The 20,408-nt window shown below is 36.1% G+C and overlaps 1 protein-coding gene across 2 annotated transcripts in view; it reads left to right on the top strand.

The window, feature by feature from the left end:
• KPNA3 (karyopherin subunit alpha 3) overlaps nucleotides 1-20,408 on the top strand; it is an 85,247-nt gene that overhangs the window by 28,426 nt on the left and 36,413 nt on the right. For both annotated transcript variants that reach the window (XM_058548125.1, XM_058548126.1), the window contains exon 2: nucleotides 15,952-15,996. In XM_058548125.1, coding sequence (XP_058404108.1) covers nucleotides 15,952-15,996 — 45 coding nt within the window. The remainder of the gene's footprint in view (nucleotides 1-15,951; nucleotides 15,997-20,408) is intronic.

Consider the following 20,408-nt stretch of genomic DNA (forward strand, 5'->3'; position numbering starts at 1 on the left):
AAAAACAGGAAGGGGTTGATAAATTGGGAGAAAAATCGAGTAGTTAAGGGACTAAAGTAATCTGTGTGCAAGTAATCTTTGTGGATCTAGGTCAGTCTGTCGAATAGCTAAATAATGGGAAATTGTCTAATGCCTTAATTGGATCTAGGGAGAGTTTTGCTGCTAGGGTAGAGGATGCCTCAAATTAGAGAACACTGTATACATAGTGTTTAAGGGAAAGTCTACCCATTTCATTTTAAAATGTTGAACATTTTCAAGTTTTTGAATGAAATGTAAAACGTCCAAAATTTATCCTAATTGAACTGGCAGATCTATGACTGGTTCTTGATGAAATGAGTGCTGCAGAATCTTGAGTCATGGTGAAACTGAAACATAGGAAAAATGAAGAGCCTCTGTCTGTGCCTGGCCAGCCTCTTGACTTGTGTTGTTTGAAGGGTTGTTGAAGACACCAGGGATGCTGTCAGGTTTGTCTTGGTTTGGAGAGGAAAACTAAGCCATCTGCCAGAGTCTTCCGTGATTATAAGGGGGATGGTGACAGAAATGAGAATGGGCACCGGGTGACACGGTTAGGTGGTATAAGCCTTTTCCAGAGCTGGGTAGACGCAGTGGTCTTGAAGTGGTATAGAGATAGATGAGACATTGACCCTGACACATGTGGAATATGGGAGCATTATTAACAATGATGATGAAGATAGCTACTGTTTATTGAGGGTTTTCTATGCCAGGCACTGCCCCTGTTATATACACTTAACATGAGTTTGACTCATTTGTCTCAGTAACCCTATGAGGCGTTGTTATCGTTTTATGATGAAGAAGCTGAGATAGAAAGGCCAGTAATATTCCCAAAATATCATAAAGTTCACTTGTGGGGGAGCCAGGATTTAAACCTAGACTGCTAATTCCAGAGCAGATGTTTCTAACCACTGTGTTGTGCCATTATAGGATAGTGCAGTAATGTAGTTTGTCCAATATATATGTATTCAATGTGTGTTGAATAATTTATATTGTTTATAAATACCTTAGAGGAAAATTTTTCAGTAGGATTTTTGATGCTTTCTAATTTGGTGATAATTGTGTTGTTATGTATTTTATGTAAGTGTTAACCTAGAGCAGTGGTTCTTAAAGAGTGTGGTTTCTGGGCCATCAGCATTAACAGCAATATCACCTGGGATCTTGTTCGAAACAGATTGTTAACCCTTATCCTAGACCTGCTGCTTGAGAAACTGTGGGAATGGAGCCCAGCAGTCTGTGTATTAACAAGCCAGGTTATTCTAATACCAGCTAAAGTTTAACTACTAACCCAGAGTGAAGTGTAGTATGAGAAAGTGAATGAGAGTTTGAATTAGACACTGAATGGCATTGAGACTGTCACTGTTTTTTGGATCATATTCTGTGAATTGAAATCCGATGGGGAATTGTTAGCATTAGTTGATACTTTGCATGGCTGCAGTTTGCTATGTTGGTGCTCCTGGGCGTAAGTGAGATGGGAGGCAAAATGTCAGCGGATCACAGCTATTGACGACTCGAAATGCATGGTGGTGCGTCAGGAGTGTTATTTTCTTTCCTTTAAACATTTAAAAACTTATGTAATATTTGATATACAAAACTAGGTAACATAGATACAAGTTTTGAAGCAATAATAAAACGAGTATCTATGAATCCAATACTCAATTTAAGAACTAGAACAAAAGCTGCCTGTTTTTCTTTCCGTTCCCATCTCTACTCTCCTACCAGAAGTAATCCAGTGTAATAAATGTGTGTAAATCATTACTTTGCTTTTCTAGATTTACCATACATGTCTGTATCCTGAAATAATATATAGTATTTAATTTTGCTTGCTTGTTTTATAAAAATAAGGTGAAATATTTGTATTTATAATATAAAAAAATAGAAATTTTATTTTTTACTTGCTTAGTTCTTATAACGTTACATTGCTGGATTCATTCTTGTAGCTGTAGTTCATTCATCCTCATTGCTGAGTAATAATTGTTGTATCTCACAATTCATTTGTTCTCTTTCTAATGAACATTTGAGTTGCTTTTGTTGGCCAGTTATTTCTCCAGCAAAAATGGGTTTATTTAGGATCAGCGAGGAATTACAATTCAGGATCTGCAACCCTGGTAAGCCACATGCATGTCCCGCAGCAGCAAAGGGAGGAGAAACTCTTCATAGAGGGGAAGAAGAAGCTGGGACGGTTGTTGTAAACAGAGAGTCTGTTGGAGGAATGGGGAGTTCCTTGTGTAGTGGATTTTCATGGCCTGAGTTGTGACAGTCTCTCATTGGCTGAGCTTCTTGTCAGCCGGTCAAGAAGAGGGAGTCTGTCTGCTTCCTGCTGGGCTCTGCTGTGAATATAGGGCGTGAGATCTTCCCCTTTTGGCCTCCCAACTTCATTCTAATGAGGTTTCTGTTTATTAATCGCTACACTTTCAGTATTTTGTTTGTTTTTTGCTGTTACAAACCGGTGATGCCAGAAACCACTTACATATATCTCATGGTGCATATGTGCAAGAGTTTCTGTAGGATTTATACCTTCGTGTAGAATTGCTGTGTCCTTGGGTATTTTTCAGCTTTACCAGATTTTGCCAAGTTGTTTCCCAAAAATGGTTGTACCAACTGACGTTTCACCAGTTGCTCTGCATCTTTATGAACTTTAATCTTGGTGATGTTATACCTATTAATATTTGGCAGTCGTAAGTGCATAATCGTATCTCACTGTGGTCTTAATTTGCATTTTCCTGATTAATGAGGTTGACCACCTTTTCATATTGGTTATTATGGTTTTATCTGCTATGAAATGCCTTTTCTTACCTTTCTTCTTTTTTCCTATTGTCTTTTCTTATTGTTGTGTGAGTACTTTATATATTCTGGGTATTTATTATTCACTATTAATGCTTCAAGTATCCTTCCAGTTTGGGTTGTCTTTTCGCTTTCTGTGTGACACCTTTTAAAGGATAGAAATTCTGAATTTTAATGGTTATTATTTTGGTATTAGCGTTTGTTGTGTCCTGCCTAAGAAATCTTTCTCCACTCAGGGATCATAAAGATATCTTTCTTTAAAAATTTAAAGTCTTATTTTTATAAGTTTTCAAACCATTTGGAACTGATTTTTCTGTATGGTGATGTAGTAGGTATCTGGTTTCATTTTTTTCCCCACATGGATAATTTTTTGGCCCAGCACGATTTATTGAATGGTCTGTCTTTTCCCCAGTGGTCTGCAATGCTGTCTCTTTCCTATCAAGTTTCCATATATGTTTGGGTTTATTTGGGGGCTCTCTTCTATTGATGAATTTATTTTCCACTTTAATCTGTATATACTTTTATTATATATCGTTAAGTTAGTGATGTTTTAAATTACAGCTAAACATAATAAATAATAGCAACTTACTATTAAATATCCAATCAGTGTTCAGATTTCTCCGATTATTTTTTATATTAAAACACATTATGGTTTGTTTGGATCAGTATCCAAATAAGGTCCATTTATTGTCATTGGTTGATATGTCTCTTAAATCTCTCTTCATCTATAGGCTCCTACTCCATTTCCTAAGCCACCTCTCCCCCCTTTTTTGCCTTGTTGCTTATTGTTGTTAGAGAAATGGGGTTGTTTATCCTGGATTTTGCTGGTTGCAACCCCATGGTGTTTAGTATGTCCTTTTGTTCTCTGTATTTTCTGTAAATTTGTTGTTAGATATAGAAACTTGGCATGATTTATTTATTTGTTTGCCAAGACTGATTTTTGGGTGGTATTACATACTTTTTAAAAAAAAACATTTTGAGATATAATTCACATACATTTTCACATACCATACAGTTCACTCATTTAAAGTATACTCAGTGGTTTTTAGTATATTCATAGAGTTGTGCAACCATCACCACTATCAATTTTAGAATATTTTCATCACCACAAAAAGAAATGTTATCCCCTTTCGCAGTCATTGCCCATTCCCCCATTTTCCCTGTACATTGACCTCCCCCAGACCTAATCTACTTTTTATCTCTATAGATTTGCCTGTTCAGGACATTCATATAAATGGAATCGTATAATATGTGGTCTTTTGTGACTGGCTTCTTTCATTTAGCGTAATATTTTCAGGGTCTTGCATGTTTTTAGTATTTGTCAGTATTTCATTCCTTTTTATTGCTGAATGATATTCCATTGTATGGATATACCACATTGTTTATCCATTCTTCAGTTGATGGACATTTAGGTTGTTTCCATTTTTTGGCTATTGTGGATAGTCTTGCTGTGAACATTCATGTACAAGTTTTTGTGCAGACATATGTTTTCATATCTATCTCTTGGGTATATATCTAGGAGTAGAATTGCTGGATCATATGGTAACTCAGTGTTTAACCTTTTGAGGAACTGCCAGACTGTTTTCTAAAGTGGCTACACCATTTTACAATGCCACCAGCAGGATGTGAGAGTTGTTTCTCCACATCTTCACCAGTACTTAACTGTCTTTATTTTATCCATCGTAGTAGATGTCTCATTATGGTTTTGATTTGCTTTTCTCTGATGGCTAATTATGTTGAGCATCTTCTCATGTACTTATTGACCATTTGTTTATCTTTGGAGAACTGTCTATTCAGATCCTTTGTCCTTTTAAAAATTGTGTTGTCTTCTTACTGTTGAATTATAATTTATTATTGAATTATGTATATTCTGTATACAAGTCCCTTATCAGATATATGATTTGCAAATCTCTTCTCCCGTTACATGAGTTGGCTTTTCACTTTCTGGGGTATTATATATTTCTATTAGGTGATAATCTCTTCTTGTGATATTAGCAACCAGTGATGATCGTTGCCTAAATCCATTAATTTATTAACTTTTGTGAAGTGGTGGTATTTGAATTCTGTCATTCCTTTTTTTTTTTTTTTTTTTTTGGTGAGGAAGATTGGCCCTGAGCTAACATCTGTGCCCATCGTCCTCTATTTTGTACGTGGGATGCTGCCACAGCATGGCTTGATGTGCAGTGCATAGGTCCACACCCGGGATCCAAACCTGCAAACCCCAGGCTGCTGACGTGGAGCATCTGAACTTAACCACTATGTCACTGGGCTGGCCCCATATCATTCCTTCTTTTTAGAATTCTGAGTTTGAAGTTAATGTTCTTTTGGCACATTGAAGATATCATTTCACTGCTTTGTGCCTTCCATTGCCTTTCAGAAGTCAGCTTTGTAATGAATATTTTGAAACATGGATACTCAGTTGGTGGCAATCTTAAGGGTATTAGCACAGTACCCGTTAGGTTTTTTTTGTCTCAGAGATATAGTTTTCTAGCTATATCACCACTTCAGAGGCCAATTTTGTATCCTTATACATACAGTCTCTTACCTCCTTCTCTACAAATAAAGTTTATACATTTGCTTCAGTTAGTATACTTAGACAAACAGAGTTAGTAGCTAAAGGAAGGAGTATATAAATATCTGTACTGCAGAGAATTTTTTAAACAGGCTTATTGAAGTATAGTTTATATACTATACAATTCACTCATTAGTGTAAAGTTTGATTTTCAGTAAATTTTTACAGTTATGCAGCCATCACCTCAATCCAGTTTTAGAACACTTCCATCACCCCAAAAAGTTCTCTCCTGTTCTTTTCTGAAATTACTTATTTTCATTATAGAGATTCTTAACCTGGGGTTGACAGAGGCTTCTGATGGCTCTAAAACTACCTGAATTTGTATGTCAACAATATGTTCTATAGGGCCAGTGTTTTTAAAAAGGCAAACTTGTAGTAAACTGTCAATTATACAAATGCAGTCAAAACCAAAACCACTGAGTGTATCTTATTAAAGTGATTCTCAAATTGTTCCTGTGACTGAAAAGGTTTAGGAAGGAAAAATATGGGGATATGCTGTGTAAAAAATTAAAATTAAAAATGGTATACTTTATAATTTGTTAATGAAGTTATAGACCTATAAAATGTGTCCATTTATATATAAGGCCCAACTATAGCAAATAAATTCAATAGAGAATTTTTTAAAAGTCAGTTTTCAGTCTGTTACTTTTTAAAGATAATCTGCTTTTCTCTGGCTGTTTTTAGGATTTTTCCCCCCTTTGGTGGCTCTGCAGTTTTACTGTAATTTTCCCAGTTGGAGTTTGTTGGGTTTCTTGAGTCTGTCCTTCAGTGTTTTTCATCCGTTCTGGAAAATTCTCAGCCATTATCTCTTCAAATGTTGGTTCTGCTCAATGCCTCTGTTATCTTTCTAGAACCCAAATAAACACTGTGTTGTAACTTCTTACTGTATCCTCTGTGTTTCTTACCCTTTCTTCTGTGTTTATAGTCTTTATACTTCTTGTATTTCATAATTGATAGTTTCTTCTGACCTGCCTTACAGTTTACTGAATCTCTCCTAAACTACATCCAATCTGCTATAAAACTCATCTGTTGAGTTCTTAATTTTGGCTATAGTACTATATTATTTTTCATCTCAAAGCTCTGTTTGTTTTTTCAGATCTGCTGGTCATTTCTGATCATTTCTTCTGGCTTGCTGTTATTTTTAACTCCATTTTTCTACTTCTTAAATATTTGCTGGAGTTATTTTATATTTTATAACTTAATTCTAGTGTTCTAATTCCAAGGAGAGTGGGCCTGTAGTTGTTGCTGTTGTTGCCATTGACTCTATGGTTATGTCTCTATTTATAGTGGTTTATTTTCTTGTAATTTGGTGACTTTTACTTAATCCTGAGAGCCTAATAGAACTGCTTTTCTACAGAGAATATCTGCATCTGTTGAGAAACAGTCCGTTTGGGCCATCTTGAGGGTTCTGGCTAAATGAGAAATCTTAAGGTTTAGCTTTCCAACCCTGCATAAGGGTCCAGGATTTAATTTCTGTTCCCGTGTGAAATAGGTTATTACCCTCATACTTCCCTTGTCATTTATTTACCTGTTACGTCTTCCCCCTTAGGCTTAACCTTACTGGCTCCTCCACCCTTTATTACTTACCTGAGTTCAGCGATGCATTAGAAAAGTATTTTTTCTCTTATAGCTAGGATCTAGTCTAAATGAAACAGATGACCTCTCAAAGTACAAGGTCTTCCAGAAGTGACATATACTGTTTTTGTTATTAAGATGTATGTTATTTAAAATATAAGGACTCAAAAAAAATCGACACAATACCATTATCGCATTGCATACACACACACAACTCTAACAATACTCCTTCAAAACTATCTAGTATCCAGTCATTGTTCAAATTTCCAATTATCTCAAAAATTATATGTTTTTTAAGTTTTTTTGGATCACTATCAAAATAAAGGTCTGTACCCTTATTGTGATTGATATGAGTTTGAAGTCTCTTTTTTAATTTGTAGTCTTTTAATCTTACCATCTCTCTTTTTTTCCATGCATTTTATTTATTAAAGATACTGGGTTCATAGAGTCTCTCATAGTCTGGATTTTGCCCTTATGGTGTCATTGAACATATTTATCTGTTCTCTGTATTTCCTGTAAATTCATAGTTGAATCTGGAGGCTTTATCAGATTCAGATTATTTTAGGCAGAGGGGACAAGAGTGCATCGTTATGTGGTGGTTTTCTCTTCCATTGGGAGGCACATAGTGTCTGATTGTCTCTTTGTAATGTTGACAGCCGTTGAGGACCATCTGTTATTCACTAGGATTGGTAAAATGGTGATATTGTAATTCTGTCATTCCTTCTTTATTAGCTGGAATACCATTTTAAAAAGAAACTTCCCCTCATTTATTAATTGGTTAGGTTACCCCCGTGGTAGAATTTGTCTAGGTGAAGGCAAAATGAATGCTTGATTCTTTCCATTTATCAGTTTTCAGAACAGTGAGGTAGTTCATTAGCACCTTCCAATGATGACCAATTAGGTTTGCTTTTTTCTTGTTCTAAATTCATGAATTGAATCATATTTATGTTTCAGTTCATTGTGGTTATTATCCTTATTGATATTCTAATTGTACCATCCCTCACCAATTGGAGTCCCTTCAAGTTAGCTCCTGAGTATTTTTGACAGATCTAGGAATTTTAAGTGGACAGATATAGAAAGTTTTTAAAGATATATTATGCATATATTGACATTTTCTGTTCAAATTCAGGATTACAGGTTTTTACTAAACCTCTTCTATCATACATCTATCCCGGGCTGAAATTCCTGGTTTTCTCTGAAACCAGGAATGATAGAATTAGAATATCACATTATTCCTTATTTCCCTTATTCCAGATACACACACAACAGTCTCAGAATAACAATTTCAACACTACAACCAGTAATAGGATTACTGAAGGTAGTTTAGAGTTTTCTTTGTACTTCTCTTGTCTTTACAGTTGACTGGGATGGGGATATACAGTCAAATTACTGTGTTGAAAAGTCATGTGGGATAGTGTGATTCTGCCATCAACTGGATACACACTTAGGTTCATTACTTAATTTTTTAGTTTATTTTTTAATTTTAGGGATTGCTTTTAAAGTTTAATTTTGTCATACACATATGTAATTCATTTTCATATGGTTCTAAAGTCAAATGTAGCCTAGTTTCCTTGAGCTCTCTACTCTATTTCCTCCCTTTTCCTGTATATTTATGTGTGAAATAGTTCTATGTGATCTGTTTTTATTCTTTGTTAGTATATTTTTGGTATTTTGGAAAGTTTCTATTTTTGTTACGAGAGTTAGCTTTATTTAGTCCCCTCTCTTTTAGTTATTATCTATTGAATTCCTATTATGTGCATTATTGAAATCGGTTGTGACCTCTTCTCCTCCTCCTCAGCATCTGATTTGAAGTATATCCTTTTAAAATTTTTAAAAATTAACCTTTATTTTGAGAAAATTGTAGATTCACATGCAATTGTAAAATGTAATACAGAGAGATCCTGTGTACTCTTTACCCAGTTTCCTCCAGTGGTAACATCTTGCAACACTATAGTAAAATACTGATATTTAGTCAAGATATAAGACATTTCTATCACTACAAGGATCTCTCATGTTGCCATTTTGTAGCTGAGGCTCACTTCCTCCCATACCTCTGTCTCCTCAACCCCTGGCAACCACTAATCTCGTCTCTATTTCTGTAATTTTATTTCAAGGATGTTAAATGGAATCATATGGTATGTAACCTTTTGGGATTGACTTTTTTTCCTCTCAGCATAATTCCCTGGGGATTCATTCAAGCTTTTGCTTGTATCAATAGTTAATTCCTTTTTATTGTTGTATACTATTCCATGGTATGGATCTACCACAGTTTGTTTAAGCTGTGAAGGATACCTGGTTGTTTCCAAGTTTGGGCTATTATGACTAAAGCTGCTATAAACATTTGTGTACAAGTTTGTTGTGAACACAGCTTTTCATTTCTCTGGGATAAATGTCCAGAAGTACAGTTGCTGAGTCCTATGGTATTTGCATGTTTAGGTTTTTAAGAAACTGTTTTCCAGATGGCTGTATGATTTTACATTCCCATCAGCAATGTATAAGTGTCTCCATGTCCTCGCCAGCATTTGGTGTTGTTACAGTGACTTATTTTAGCTGTTTTGATAGTTGTGTAGTAATATATCATTGTGATTTTAATTTGCTTTTCCCTAATGGCTAATAATATTGAACATCTTTTCATGTGCTTATTTGCTGTCTGTTGTATATCCTCTTTGATGAAATGTCTCTTTATTTCTTTTGCCCGTTTTCTAACTCAATTGTTTATTCTAATATTGAGCTTTGAGAGTTCTCTGTATATTCTACATACTAGTCTTTTATTGGATATGTGGTTGGCAAATATTTTTTTTCACTCTCTAGCTTGTCTTTTTATCCTCCTCACATGAGGTTTTCTCAGCAAAATTTTTAAATTTTGATGAGGTCCAATTTACCAGTTATTCCTTTTATGGATCATGCTTTTAGGGTCAAGTCTGAGAACTCTGCCTAGCTCCAGATCCCAAAGATTCTTTTTCCTTATTTTTTCCCTAGAAGTTTTATAGTTTTACACTTAAGCATTATCCGTTTTGTGTTGACACTTAAGACCAGCCCTGGTGGTCTAGTGGTTAAGATTCACTGCTCTCACTGCTGCAGCCTGGGTTCATTTCCTGGTGAGGGAACCACACCACCCATCTGTTGGTTGTTACACTGTGGTGGCTGTGTGTTGCTGTGATGCTGAAACCTATGCCACCACTATTTCAAATATCAGCAGGGCCACCCAGGGTAGACAGGTTTCAGCAGAGACTCCAGACTAAGACAGACTGGGAAGAAGGCCTGGCCACCCACTTCCAAAAAAAAATGGCCATGAAAACACTATGAATAGCAGCGCAGCATTGTCAGATACAGAGCCGGAAGGTGAGAGGATGGTACAAAAAAGACAGGGCGGAGTTCTACTCTGCTCTACATAGGGTCGCTAGAACTTGGAATCGACTCCACGGCAGTAACAAAAAATGAGACTTAAGATGAGGTTCATACATTCGTCTATCATTATCTACCTGTTCCAGCACCATTTGTTGACAAGTCTGTCTTTACTCCATTGAGTTGCTTTCACACCTTTGTCAAAAATCAGTTGAGCATATTTGTGTAGGTCTGTTTTGGGTTTTCTATTCTGTTCCGTTGATCAGTGTATGTATCCTTCCGCCAATATCGCGCATGTTGATTACTATATATAATAAATCTTGAAGTTGGATTAGACTGGTTCTTCCCACTTTATTATTCTTTTTCAACATTGTTTTAGCTGTTCTAATTACTTTGCCTTTCTATATAAATTTAAGAATAATCTTTTCTGTATCTACAAAAAATATTGCTGGAATTTTGAGAGGAATTATGTTAAACCTGTATTGTGGGGAGAATTGACATCTTTACCAAGTTGAGTCCGTCAATCCATGAACACAGTATGTCTGTCCTTTATTTTAGATCTTTGAATTCCTTCATCAGTGTTATGTAATTTTCAATATAAATGTCCTATGCGTGTATTGTTAGGTTCATACCTAAGTATCTTTTTGAGAGTATAAATGATATTGTTTTAATTTTGGTGCCCATGTTTTCATTGCTAGTATATAGACATACAAATTGATTTTTGTATTTTTATCTTGTATCCTGTGGCCTCGTTGAACTCACTTATTAGATCTACCTTATAAATCACTAGATTTTTTTTTTTGCCTGATGACCAGAGGCATTTTTCTTTGAAATCCGTTAGTTTTACTAATATATCTTGGTATTGGTTTTTCTGGATTGATTCCCCAGGTACTAGGTGTAGTCTTTCAGTATTTCATTTCAAGCCTGCTAGTTTCAGGATTTTTTTTTCTTGAATTATAGATTTTAATATTTGCTCTATTTCATTGCTTTGGTTTTCTTCTTTGAGAACTCATTATATGTATTTAGATCTTCTTTGTTTATCTTCTTTATTGTCACTCTCCTTCTAATAATTTTTACCTTCATTTCTTTTTGATTAAAAATTTATTCCTTTGCACCTTCTGTATCTCTTAAGCACTATCTGTTGTGTATTGGATCTTATGATTGTTCTTGGTTAGGTTTCCTTTCCGAAATAATTTTTTCTTTTATTTCAGATTCTTTCCTGATTTCTAGGACCTCATTTCTGAGTTCTTCTAATTCTGATTTATAATGTTCTTTCACAATTTCCGTCATTTTCTGTTTTGTATGTATGAGTTTTTGGCAGGCTTTTAACGTCAGTATTCTGCACCTTGTTCTCTATTTCTTATGGTATAGGATTTGACCCCATTCCTTTTCTGTTCCTTTTATGATAGGTTTTCCCGAACTTTTTGGAGCAAGGGATGCATCAGGATAGCTTTTCTGGCTTTACCACTCTAGACCCCCTTCTTCTGTGGGTTTTTTTTTTGTGTGTGTGTGAGGAAGATTGGCCCTGAGCTAACATCCGTTGCCAATCTTCCTCTTTTTGCTTGAGGAACATTGTCCCTGAGCTGACATCTGTGTCAGTCTTCCTCTATTTTGTATGTGGGACACCACCACAGCATGGCTTGATGAGTGATGTGTAGGTCTGCACTTGGGATCTGAACCCATGAACCTGGGGTCACCGAAGCAGAGCATGTGAACTTAACCATTACACCACAGGGCCGGCTCCAAAAATCCAAGTTTTTTTTTTTTTTTTTTTTTTTGGTGAGGAAGATTAGCCCTGAGCTAACATCTGTGCCCCTCTTCCTCTATTTTTAGTATGTGGGTCGCCGACACAGCATTGCTTGATGAGTGGAGTAGGTCTACGCTCGGGATCCAAACCTGTGAACCCCCGGCCGCCGAAGCGGAGTGCACCAAACTTAACTGCTACGCCACTGGGCCAGCCCCTGTTGTTTTTTACAAAGTGATAAAAAATATATATATGGCTTCTTATTTTCTGAGATCTGGCTCTGTTTCACTAACCCACTTTTATGTGTATCCTCTCTTTCTTTTGCCCCAATTATGCCTTTCTTGCTCACTTGGGAGTCTTCTCCCAGAACTTTCTTTTCAGTATAGTGCTTTGTCTGGGAAGGGGGACTTCAGCCCCTGTTTTTTTTTTTTTTTTTTTTTTGTGAGGAAGGCTCAGCCCTGAGCTAACATCCATGCCCATCTTCCTCCACTTTATATGGCACAGCCGCCACAGCATGGCTTGACAAGCGGTGCGTCGCTGTGCGCCTGGGATCCGAACCTGCGAACCCCGGGCCCCCACAGTGGAGCACGTGCACTCAACCGCTTGCGCCACTGGGCCGGCCCCCAGCCCCTGTTTTTGAGTCTAGCTTTATCATACCTCACAGTGTTGGCGTGTGCAAAGGATCCCTTCTATTTGCAACTGTTCTCAAATTGCTTTTCTAAACTCTGGTGATTCATAGTTTTGGGTTCTCTTCTGCTCCTGGCTTTAGTTGCCCTGTTCGTCTTCCCGTCTGTTTCTGCATACATGCTGATACCATGTGAGTCACATAGTTGGTGATTTAATCAGATCTTTCTTGTCTTTGAGAATTTATGGGGCTACTCTTGTCACCCAGTCTTGTAGATTTTGTCCATGGGGTTTTGGTTTGGCTGTCCTGGTGACTCTTTTTTTTGTGGGGTGGGAGATTCTAGGAGATTAAAAAATTTATTGAGAGGTTTTATTCAAGAGAATGACAACACGGGCTTTCATTTTAAAAAGAGCGCTCTGGCTGCCTTTTGGAAAATTGATTCAGTGCACTGAAGACTAGTTAGGAGGCTGTTGTAGTGATCCAGGTGAGATGATGGTGGCTTAGTTAGGATAGTGACAGTGGAGCTAGAAGGTTTGAACCCTGTTTTGGTGACTTGTTGGGCATCAAAGAATGAGAGAGTGAGTAGATGTGGATGATCTCTCAGGATTGGGGTTCTTGCAACTGTTTGGATGGTTGTACTGTTTCCTAATATTGAGAATGTTTATGGAAGAGTAGGTGGTGTTTTTTTTGGAGGGGAGGAGAGAGGGAGCAGGTAGGATATTTGTAAGCATGCTGACTTTGAGGCCTTGCAACAATCTATCCTCTACCCTTAAAGATGCATACGTATTTTAATCCTTCTAATCCTACTACAAGTGAATTATATTATAATAAAATAATAAAACAGGCCTTTGACAGAATTGTGCTACTTATGCAAACATTCTGCTACTAATACAAATGTATTAACAAGCAGTCACAAAAAGTCATGCAGCTTGTTCTATGAGTTTAGCCCTTGTAGACTCTAGACTACCACCTTGCAGTAAAACTTCAACCGTAGGAGATACCGCAAAGACCTGGCTAGAATTAGGTGACAGAATCCTCCAAGAAGGGGTGGGACACAGGATCAAAGGGAGGCCTAGACTCTAAAACTTCTCTGAAGACAGACTGCAGGGCTTGCCAGATTCTCAGACTGCAGACAGGTAAGAATCAAGGCACCTGAACAGTATTCCTAGTCAATCCATATATCTTGAACAATTCTATTTCAGCAATAAAAAGTTATTTCCAACATCTCTTATATTAACAAACCAGTGTCTAAATTCAGATGTTGATACTTGAAGCACTTACTAATTGGAAGCTAACTCCTGATTTGGGTGCTTCAAGTGCTAACTAAACCCCTCGGAAGAGTGGATTCCTAACTTCGGGTACTTCAGAAGTTAACTCACCACCCCTATCTATACTGAATGTGAATTGAAGGATAGCAGTAACTTGATCATATTTTGGAGGGGGATGCTGCCTGGATCTTTTTTTGTGTACCATCTTAAAACAGTTCATAAACAATTAAGTGTAGTAGTTACTGCAATGAAAATATTTTTTCTTCTCAGTTCTAGTAGCGATTGGATTAGATGTTCATATGGGCAAATTTTAACAGTGGTTCAGTTCTAATCTTCAGGTGAATATAGAGCTTACAGAGTGATCAAATAACACTTGATTAAATTGGTATTTGAAGATTGCTCAACATTTATTAGATTTTGTATGATGAATTTATACATAAAGCATTCTCTGTATTAATGGTATTGAAGTCAAAACACAGAAACCTATTAAATATAGAATTAGATTCAGGGCTCTGTCTTTCTACTGTTGAACTCTATTTGTGATAATAGTTTTTTCTGTGCATCATTCTCTCGCATTAAATGAGTGCTACTAACTTGAATTTCATTGGCAGTTTTGTTTACATTTTTTGTGTGTGTGTGTGAGGAAGATCAGCCCTGAGCTAACCTCCGTGCTAATCCTCCTCTTTTTTTGCTGAGGAAGACGGTCTCTGATCTAACATCTGTTGCCAATCCTCCTCCTTTTTTTTTCTCCAAAGCCCCAGTAGATAGTTGTATGTCATAGTTGCACATCCATCTAGTTGCTGTACGTGGGACGCGGCCTCAGTATGGCCGGAGAAGCGGTGCGTCGGTGCGCACGCGGGATCCGAACCCCGGCCGCCAGTAGCGGAGCGCGCGCACTTAACCGCTAAGCCACGGGGGCCAGCCCTGTTTACATTTAATGTATATCTATAGTTAAACATAAGTTTATATCTAGATTAATATTTCAGTATATTGAACAAACTTTATAATTTGGGTTCTATGGGATTTTTTTTCACTAAAAAGGGGTTAATTTATCACTGCAGGTTAAGAAAACTTGACAAAGATACTGTAACAAAAGAATTATTCAATAAAATAGCAGCATACTGAATCTATCAGAATATTAAAATAATATACCATGACATGTAGCCTTTATTCAAAAAACGTAAGGATTTTACCATACTTATATGTAATACAATAATTCATCCTATCAGTACATCAAGAGGGGATATCTAATCATTTCAGTAATTCTTGATAAAACATGTCTGATAGAGCCTCTTAGTAAACTTAAAAGGATATATCTTTATATTTTGATACAAAACATCTATCCCAAACTTATTTTCATTTTTATGTGGTTTTAAGGCCATGACAACGAGTTATTTACTTTTTAAAACATGAATCATTTGAGAGAGAATTTATTGGTTACAAGTATCAAAAACCAACACTGGCTGACTTAAGCAAGACTATAATTTATTGGAAGAATATGTGATAGTTCATAGACTGAATAGGGACCCCAGAGAACTGGAAATACATAATTCACTACCTCGTCTAGATACTTCCTTTGGAAATGAATGTGCTGCTTTTTTTTCTTTCCACTTTGCTCAAGATTCAGAGCTATGGGGGAGAGAGTTCTGTTGGCAGTTTGTGTCTCATGCCCTACTTAAGCTGGGAGAGAGTGAGATACTGTAATAGGCGGTTCCATCAAGACTGTTCACAATGGAGGGTATATAATTCCCTAAAGAAACCTGGATGCAGTTAGGAAAGGGGAATGGATCCTCAGCAGCCAAGCCTACCTCCCACTCCCCACAAAACTGACCAACAGATAGCCAGTAAAATAGACAGGAGTTTTGGCTCTTTAACCTCCTGTAGTTCATCGTTTAAATTCTAAAATTGATCAATCCTTAAAAATAAATTCTAAAAAAATGTTAAATCTTAAATGCCTAAAACCTTAATTTATATACTATCAGTATCAATATTTAGATACTTATGAAATCTTTATTTTTCTTTTTAGACAATGCGAAGACACAGAAATGAAGTGACAGTTGAACTGCGAAAGGTAAGGATGATTTGCATTTAATGAAAAGTAATTAGGAGACTTTTCTGATGTTAAAATTCTATATAACTTGAATAATGAAAATACTGTGGGAATCAGTGATCATCCCTAAAACCACACAGCATAAAAGTATGTCATTAAATGGTTTATAATGGTGTATAGTTACACTGTTCAATGAGGTACTAGGTACTGAAGTCCTTTAACACCATCATTGAAATTCTCACATCTGATGAAGTTAGATACTCTTTTGTTTTTTCTTAATATACTTTTTCTGTAAGTATTGTGTTAGGATTCCTCCACCTTCCTTATGTAAACGTTATACATACTTGTTAAAGATACTTTAGAAAAATGAATAAAAATAGAAAAACCTTATATTTTACCTATTGAATGCAACTGCTGTTAAAATTTATTATATTTTCTTCCCTTATCTTTGGAGTACTTTAGAATTACCTTTATTATATTGTGTTTTCATGCAAACACATTTTATATTAAGCAAATATTTTGTCAATCAAGAAAATACACATAATTAATTCTCTCTGTATACATGTACATTTTTAAAAATAAATTTGAAGCTTATTTCCAAATCTTTACATTTGTCTTAGATTAGATCCTTTTCTTGATCTAATTCACTCCTAGACTCCTATATTACATTACTGTCTTGAAATTTTTCAGTTTTAGAGAGAAGGAAGGTCTTGATTCTGAGAGTACACACTCTCTCAGCAAGTCACTAGAATTAAATAGACCTGTGCATTTATTTACTTAATAAGTATTTATTTAATACCCACTTTGTATCGTGAATTTTTGCCCAGCATCTATGTTATGCTCATTGGTATAGTATATAGTTCCTGAAATCCATTCTCCTGCACCCTTTTCCCCCTCATTTTTTATTAAATTCAAAAAATACTTGCTAATTCTAGTGTCCTTTCAACTCCTTAACTTCATGGATACTTACACATTAACAACATTGATTTGGCAGTCATATTTTCAAGTTTTTTCAGATCCTTGGGTCATTTGGACCAGAGAAGTGAACTAAGCCTTATTTTAATGAAGTGAGTAAGATGAGCTCCTTGCCAATCTTAACACTTTGGACTTAGCTTCCTTTTTTTTCTTTTTCACTTTTTATTAACATGTAACATATACAAAAAAGTCAGTACATCTTAAGTGTACAGCTTGATTACTTTTCACAAACTGAACACATCTATATAACCAGCTCCTGGATCAAGAAAGAGAACATTATCTGTATCCCAAGGCCCTTTCCCAGTTACTACTTTCCCCCGAAGGTAACCATTACCTTCATTTCTAACACTGTAGATTATTTTCCATATTTTGAACTTTATTGTGTAAATAGAATGGTGTGGTGTGTCCTTTTGTGTCTGGTTTTTCATTCATCATGTGAAGATCATTCTCCTTAACAGAGGCAATAGAAATAAAATTGGAATTTGGTAATTATGCATTATTGTCATCTGTTAACATTACACCAGGTATCCCCAGATGTGGGCCTTTACTTTCCCTCAACTTTTCATACTTGGAATACAACTCTAAAATTTTTGTATTGCTCATGGTATTATTCAGAATCCTCCCCTTGTTTTAAGCTTTTTAGCCCTTCTGATATACTTATAAATCTGAGCTATTCACTTATATTTATATTTGGTTATTTGTTCCTCCTTCTATAGTTGTGTTGCCTTCTGTATTTAATTTATAAAATTAAAAATTCTTGTTTGTCAGTGTATATCTTTTTTAATATCTGCCTTGGTAACCTTAGAGACCTCTTATCTTTTCTTTTTTTTTCCTTCTGGATAACATTATTTCCTTTCAATTATATGATTAGTTCCTGAAAATCCTTGTAGGAGGACCAAAAATGAAATTAACTAAAGAAATCTCAAGCAATTCCTTATTTTACATTTCAGAATTCCCTGACTAAACAGGAGAAAGTGAACCCTTCCTGAAACAAAGCCTAAACTTCCGACAAAGCTTAATTGATTTTGATATGGTTCTACAGAGGTGTGGAGAGCCCTCAAGAGAAGTTCCTCCACTCTTGATGGTCAGAGTTACCTGTCTCTGATTCCAGCCTTGCTCTCCCTGTAGCTCCACTGAGAAGATCACAGCGTTGTTATTACTCATCTTGAGATTCTCAAATACAGGAAAAGAGAACTAGTCCCCAGAATTCCATAGATGAGCTCTACCTATTTCTGTTAGATTGTAAGCTTGTAAAGTGAGTGGCCCGGTGGCGCAAGCGTTTGAGTGCGCGCGCTCTGCTGCAGCGGCCCAGGGCTCGCTGGTTCAGATCCCGGGCACGCACCGACGCACTCCTTGTCGAGCCATGCTGTGGCGGCATCCCATATAAAGTAGAGGAAGATGGGCGCGGATGTTAGCTCAGGGCCAGTCTTCCTCAGGAAAAAGAGGAGGATTGGCATCAGATGTTAGCTCAGGGCTGATCTTCCTCACAAAAAAAATAAAGTGAAGGTAATAACTACACCCCTCCACCCCCGCCCCAAATACTCCCAGGTCTTTCTCCTAGCTCAGCCCAAAATGCCTACTCAAATTCTGTACATGTAGTTGGTACTCATTAAAGGCTCATGTTCACTAATTAAATTGAATTATGATATCTTAAAATTTTACTTATATTTAATCATGTATTGAAGTTTTAAGAAAAACACTTTAGATATAGAGATCAGTACTACGCAGAAGTTCTGATCTGTGACAAGTTAGATAACTTGTGTCAAAATGTTAAACAAGGCACTGCTTCCTTTACCAAGAAAGTTTTCTGCCTAAATAAATAAATAACAAAACTCTAAACAGTGTGTTTAGCACAGTTGATTTCTGGCACAAGCTCCTTATCTTGTAGCAAACCTATAACAAGTAGTTTGAGGGCTTCTAGCCAGTCCAAGGACTATACTTGGAATATGTACTGTTTTACTGGCCTCAAGCTCTTTTTGTTTGAACTCTTTTCTTTTACCTCCTGGATCTCTTGCTTTCCTGTTTAATTAGGACCTTATGTATCAACACTTACACAGAATCTGTACTTCTCTTCTATATCACGTTGTAAACAGAGTTACATAGGAATTCAATGACTTGCCTAAAATCACACAGCTAATAAATGGCAGAGCTGAGCTCTTTACCATTATGCTATAATGCCTCTCAATGTAAATGTTTGTTAAGTGAATACTGCTTGATAAGTTGAAAATCAGTCCAAAATCTGTTACTGGCATTTTTATCTTTGACACATTATGTTAAATTTGATATAATCTTCTCGTGATCCTTGCTCAGTCAGATATGCCATAGGACTTTATTGTCATTAGATCTGGGGATGGGGCAGATTAATTTCTTACATAAAGAAAAACATCACCAAAATGCCCCATTTGACTCATCAGATCCAGTACTTATTTTAGTTGTTTGATTTTTTAGTAAAACATCTCTTTTTAAAATAGACTAAATTCTCCACATTAACAAGCTAAAGAAGAAAAATCATGTGATCATATCTAAAGATGCAAAAAAACCATTTGACAAAATGCAGCACCCATTCCTGATAAAACTCTCAACAAATTAGAAAATAGGGGGGAGTTACCTCAACTTGATAAAGAGTATCTGCAAAAAATCCGTAGCTATTCATACAGAATGGTGAAAGACTGAATGCTTTTCTCCTAAGATCCTGGAACAAGGCAAGGATGTCCATTCCCATTGCTCTTATTTAACATAGTGCTGGAAGTTCTAGCCAGTGTCATAAGTGAAGAAAAGGAAATAAAAGGCATATAGTTTGGAAAGGAAGAAATAAAACTGTCCCTATTTGCAGATGAGGTGATTGTCTATAGAAAATTATCTGTATAAAATCCCAAAGAATCTACAACAAAAGCTCCTAGAACTAATATGTGAGTTCAGCAAGGTCACATAATACAAGATCAACACATGAAAGTCAGTCACTTATATATGCTAACAGTGAACATGCAGAAACCAAAATTAAAAGCACAATACCATTTATAGTCACTCTAAAGAAAGTAAAGTACTTTGGTATACATTAACAAAACATGTATAGTATCTGTATGCTGAATATTATAAAATGCTGATGGAAGAAATAAAATAAGACAAATAAATGCAGAGACATATACTGTGGTCATGGATTGAAAGACTTAACATGGTAAAGATCCCTATTCCTATCAAAATCTCACCAAGGTTTTTTGTAGACATAGACAAGCTTATTCTAAAATGTATATGGAAAGGCACAGGCTCTAGAAGAGCTAAAACAATCCTGACAAAGAATAAAATAGCAACAGTTGCTCTACCCAATATTAAGGCTTATGGAATAGCTACAGTAATGAATATTGTGTGGTATTGGCAGAAGAATAGACATATGGATCAATGGATCAGAAGACAGAACCCAGAAATAAGCCCATGCAAATGCACGCAGCTGATTTTGGTAA

This window comes from Diceros bicornis, chromosome 9, assembly GCF_020826845.1.
Source record: "Diceros bicornis minor isolate mBicDic1 chromosome 9, mDicBic1.mat.cur, whole genome shotgun sequence".
In the NCBI taxonomy this organism is placed as follows: Eukaryota; Metazoa; Chordata; class Mammalia; order Perissodactyla; family Rhinocerotidae; genus Diceros; species Diceros bicornis.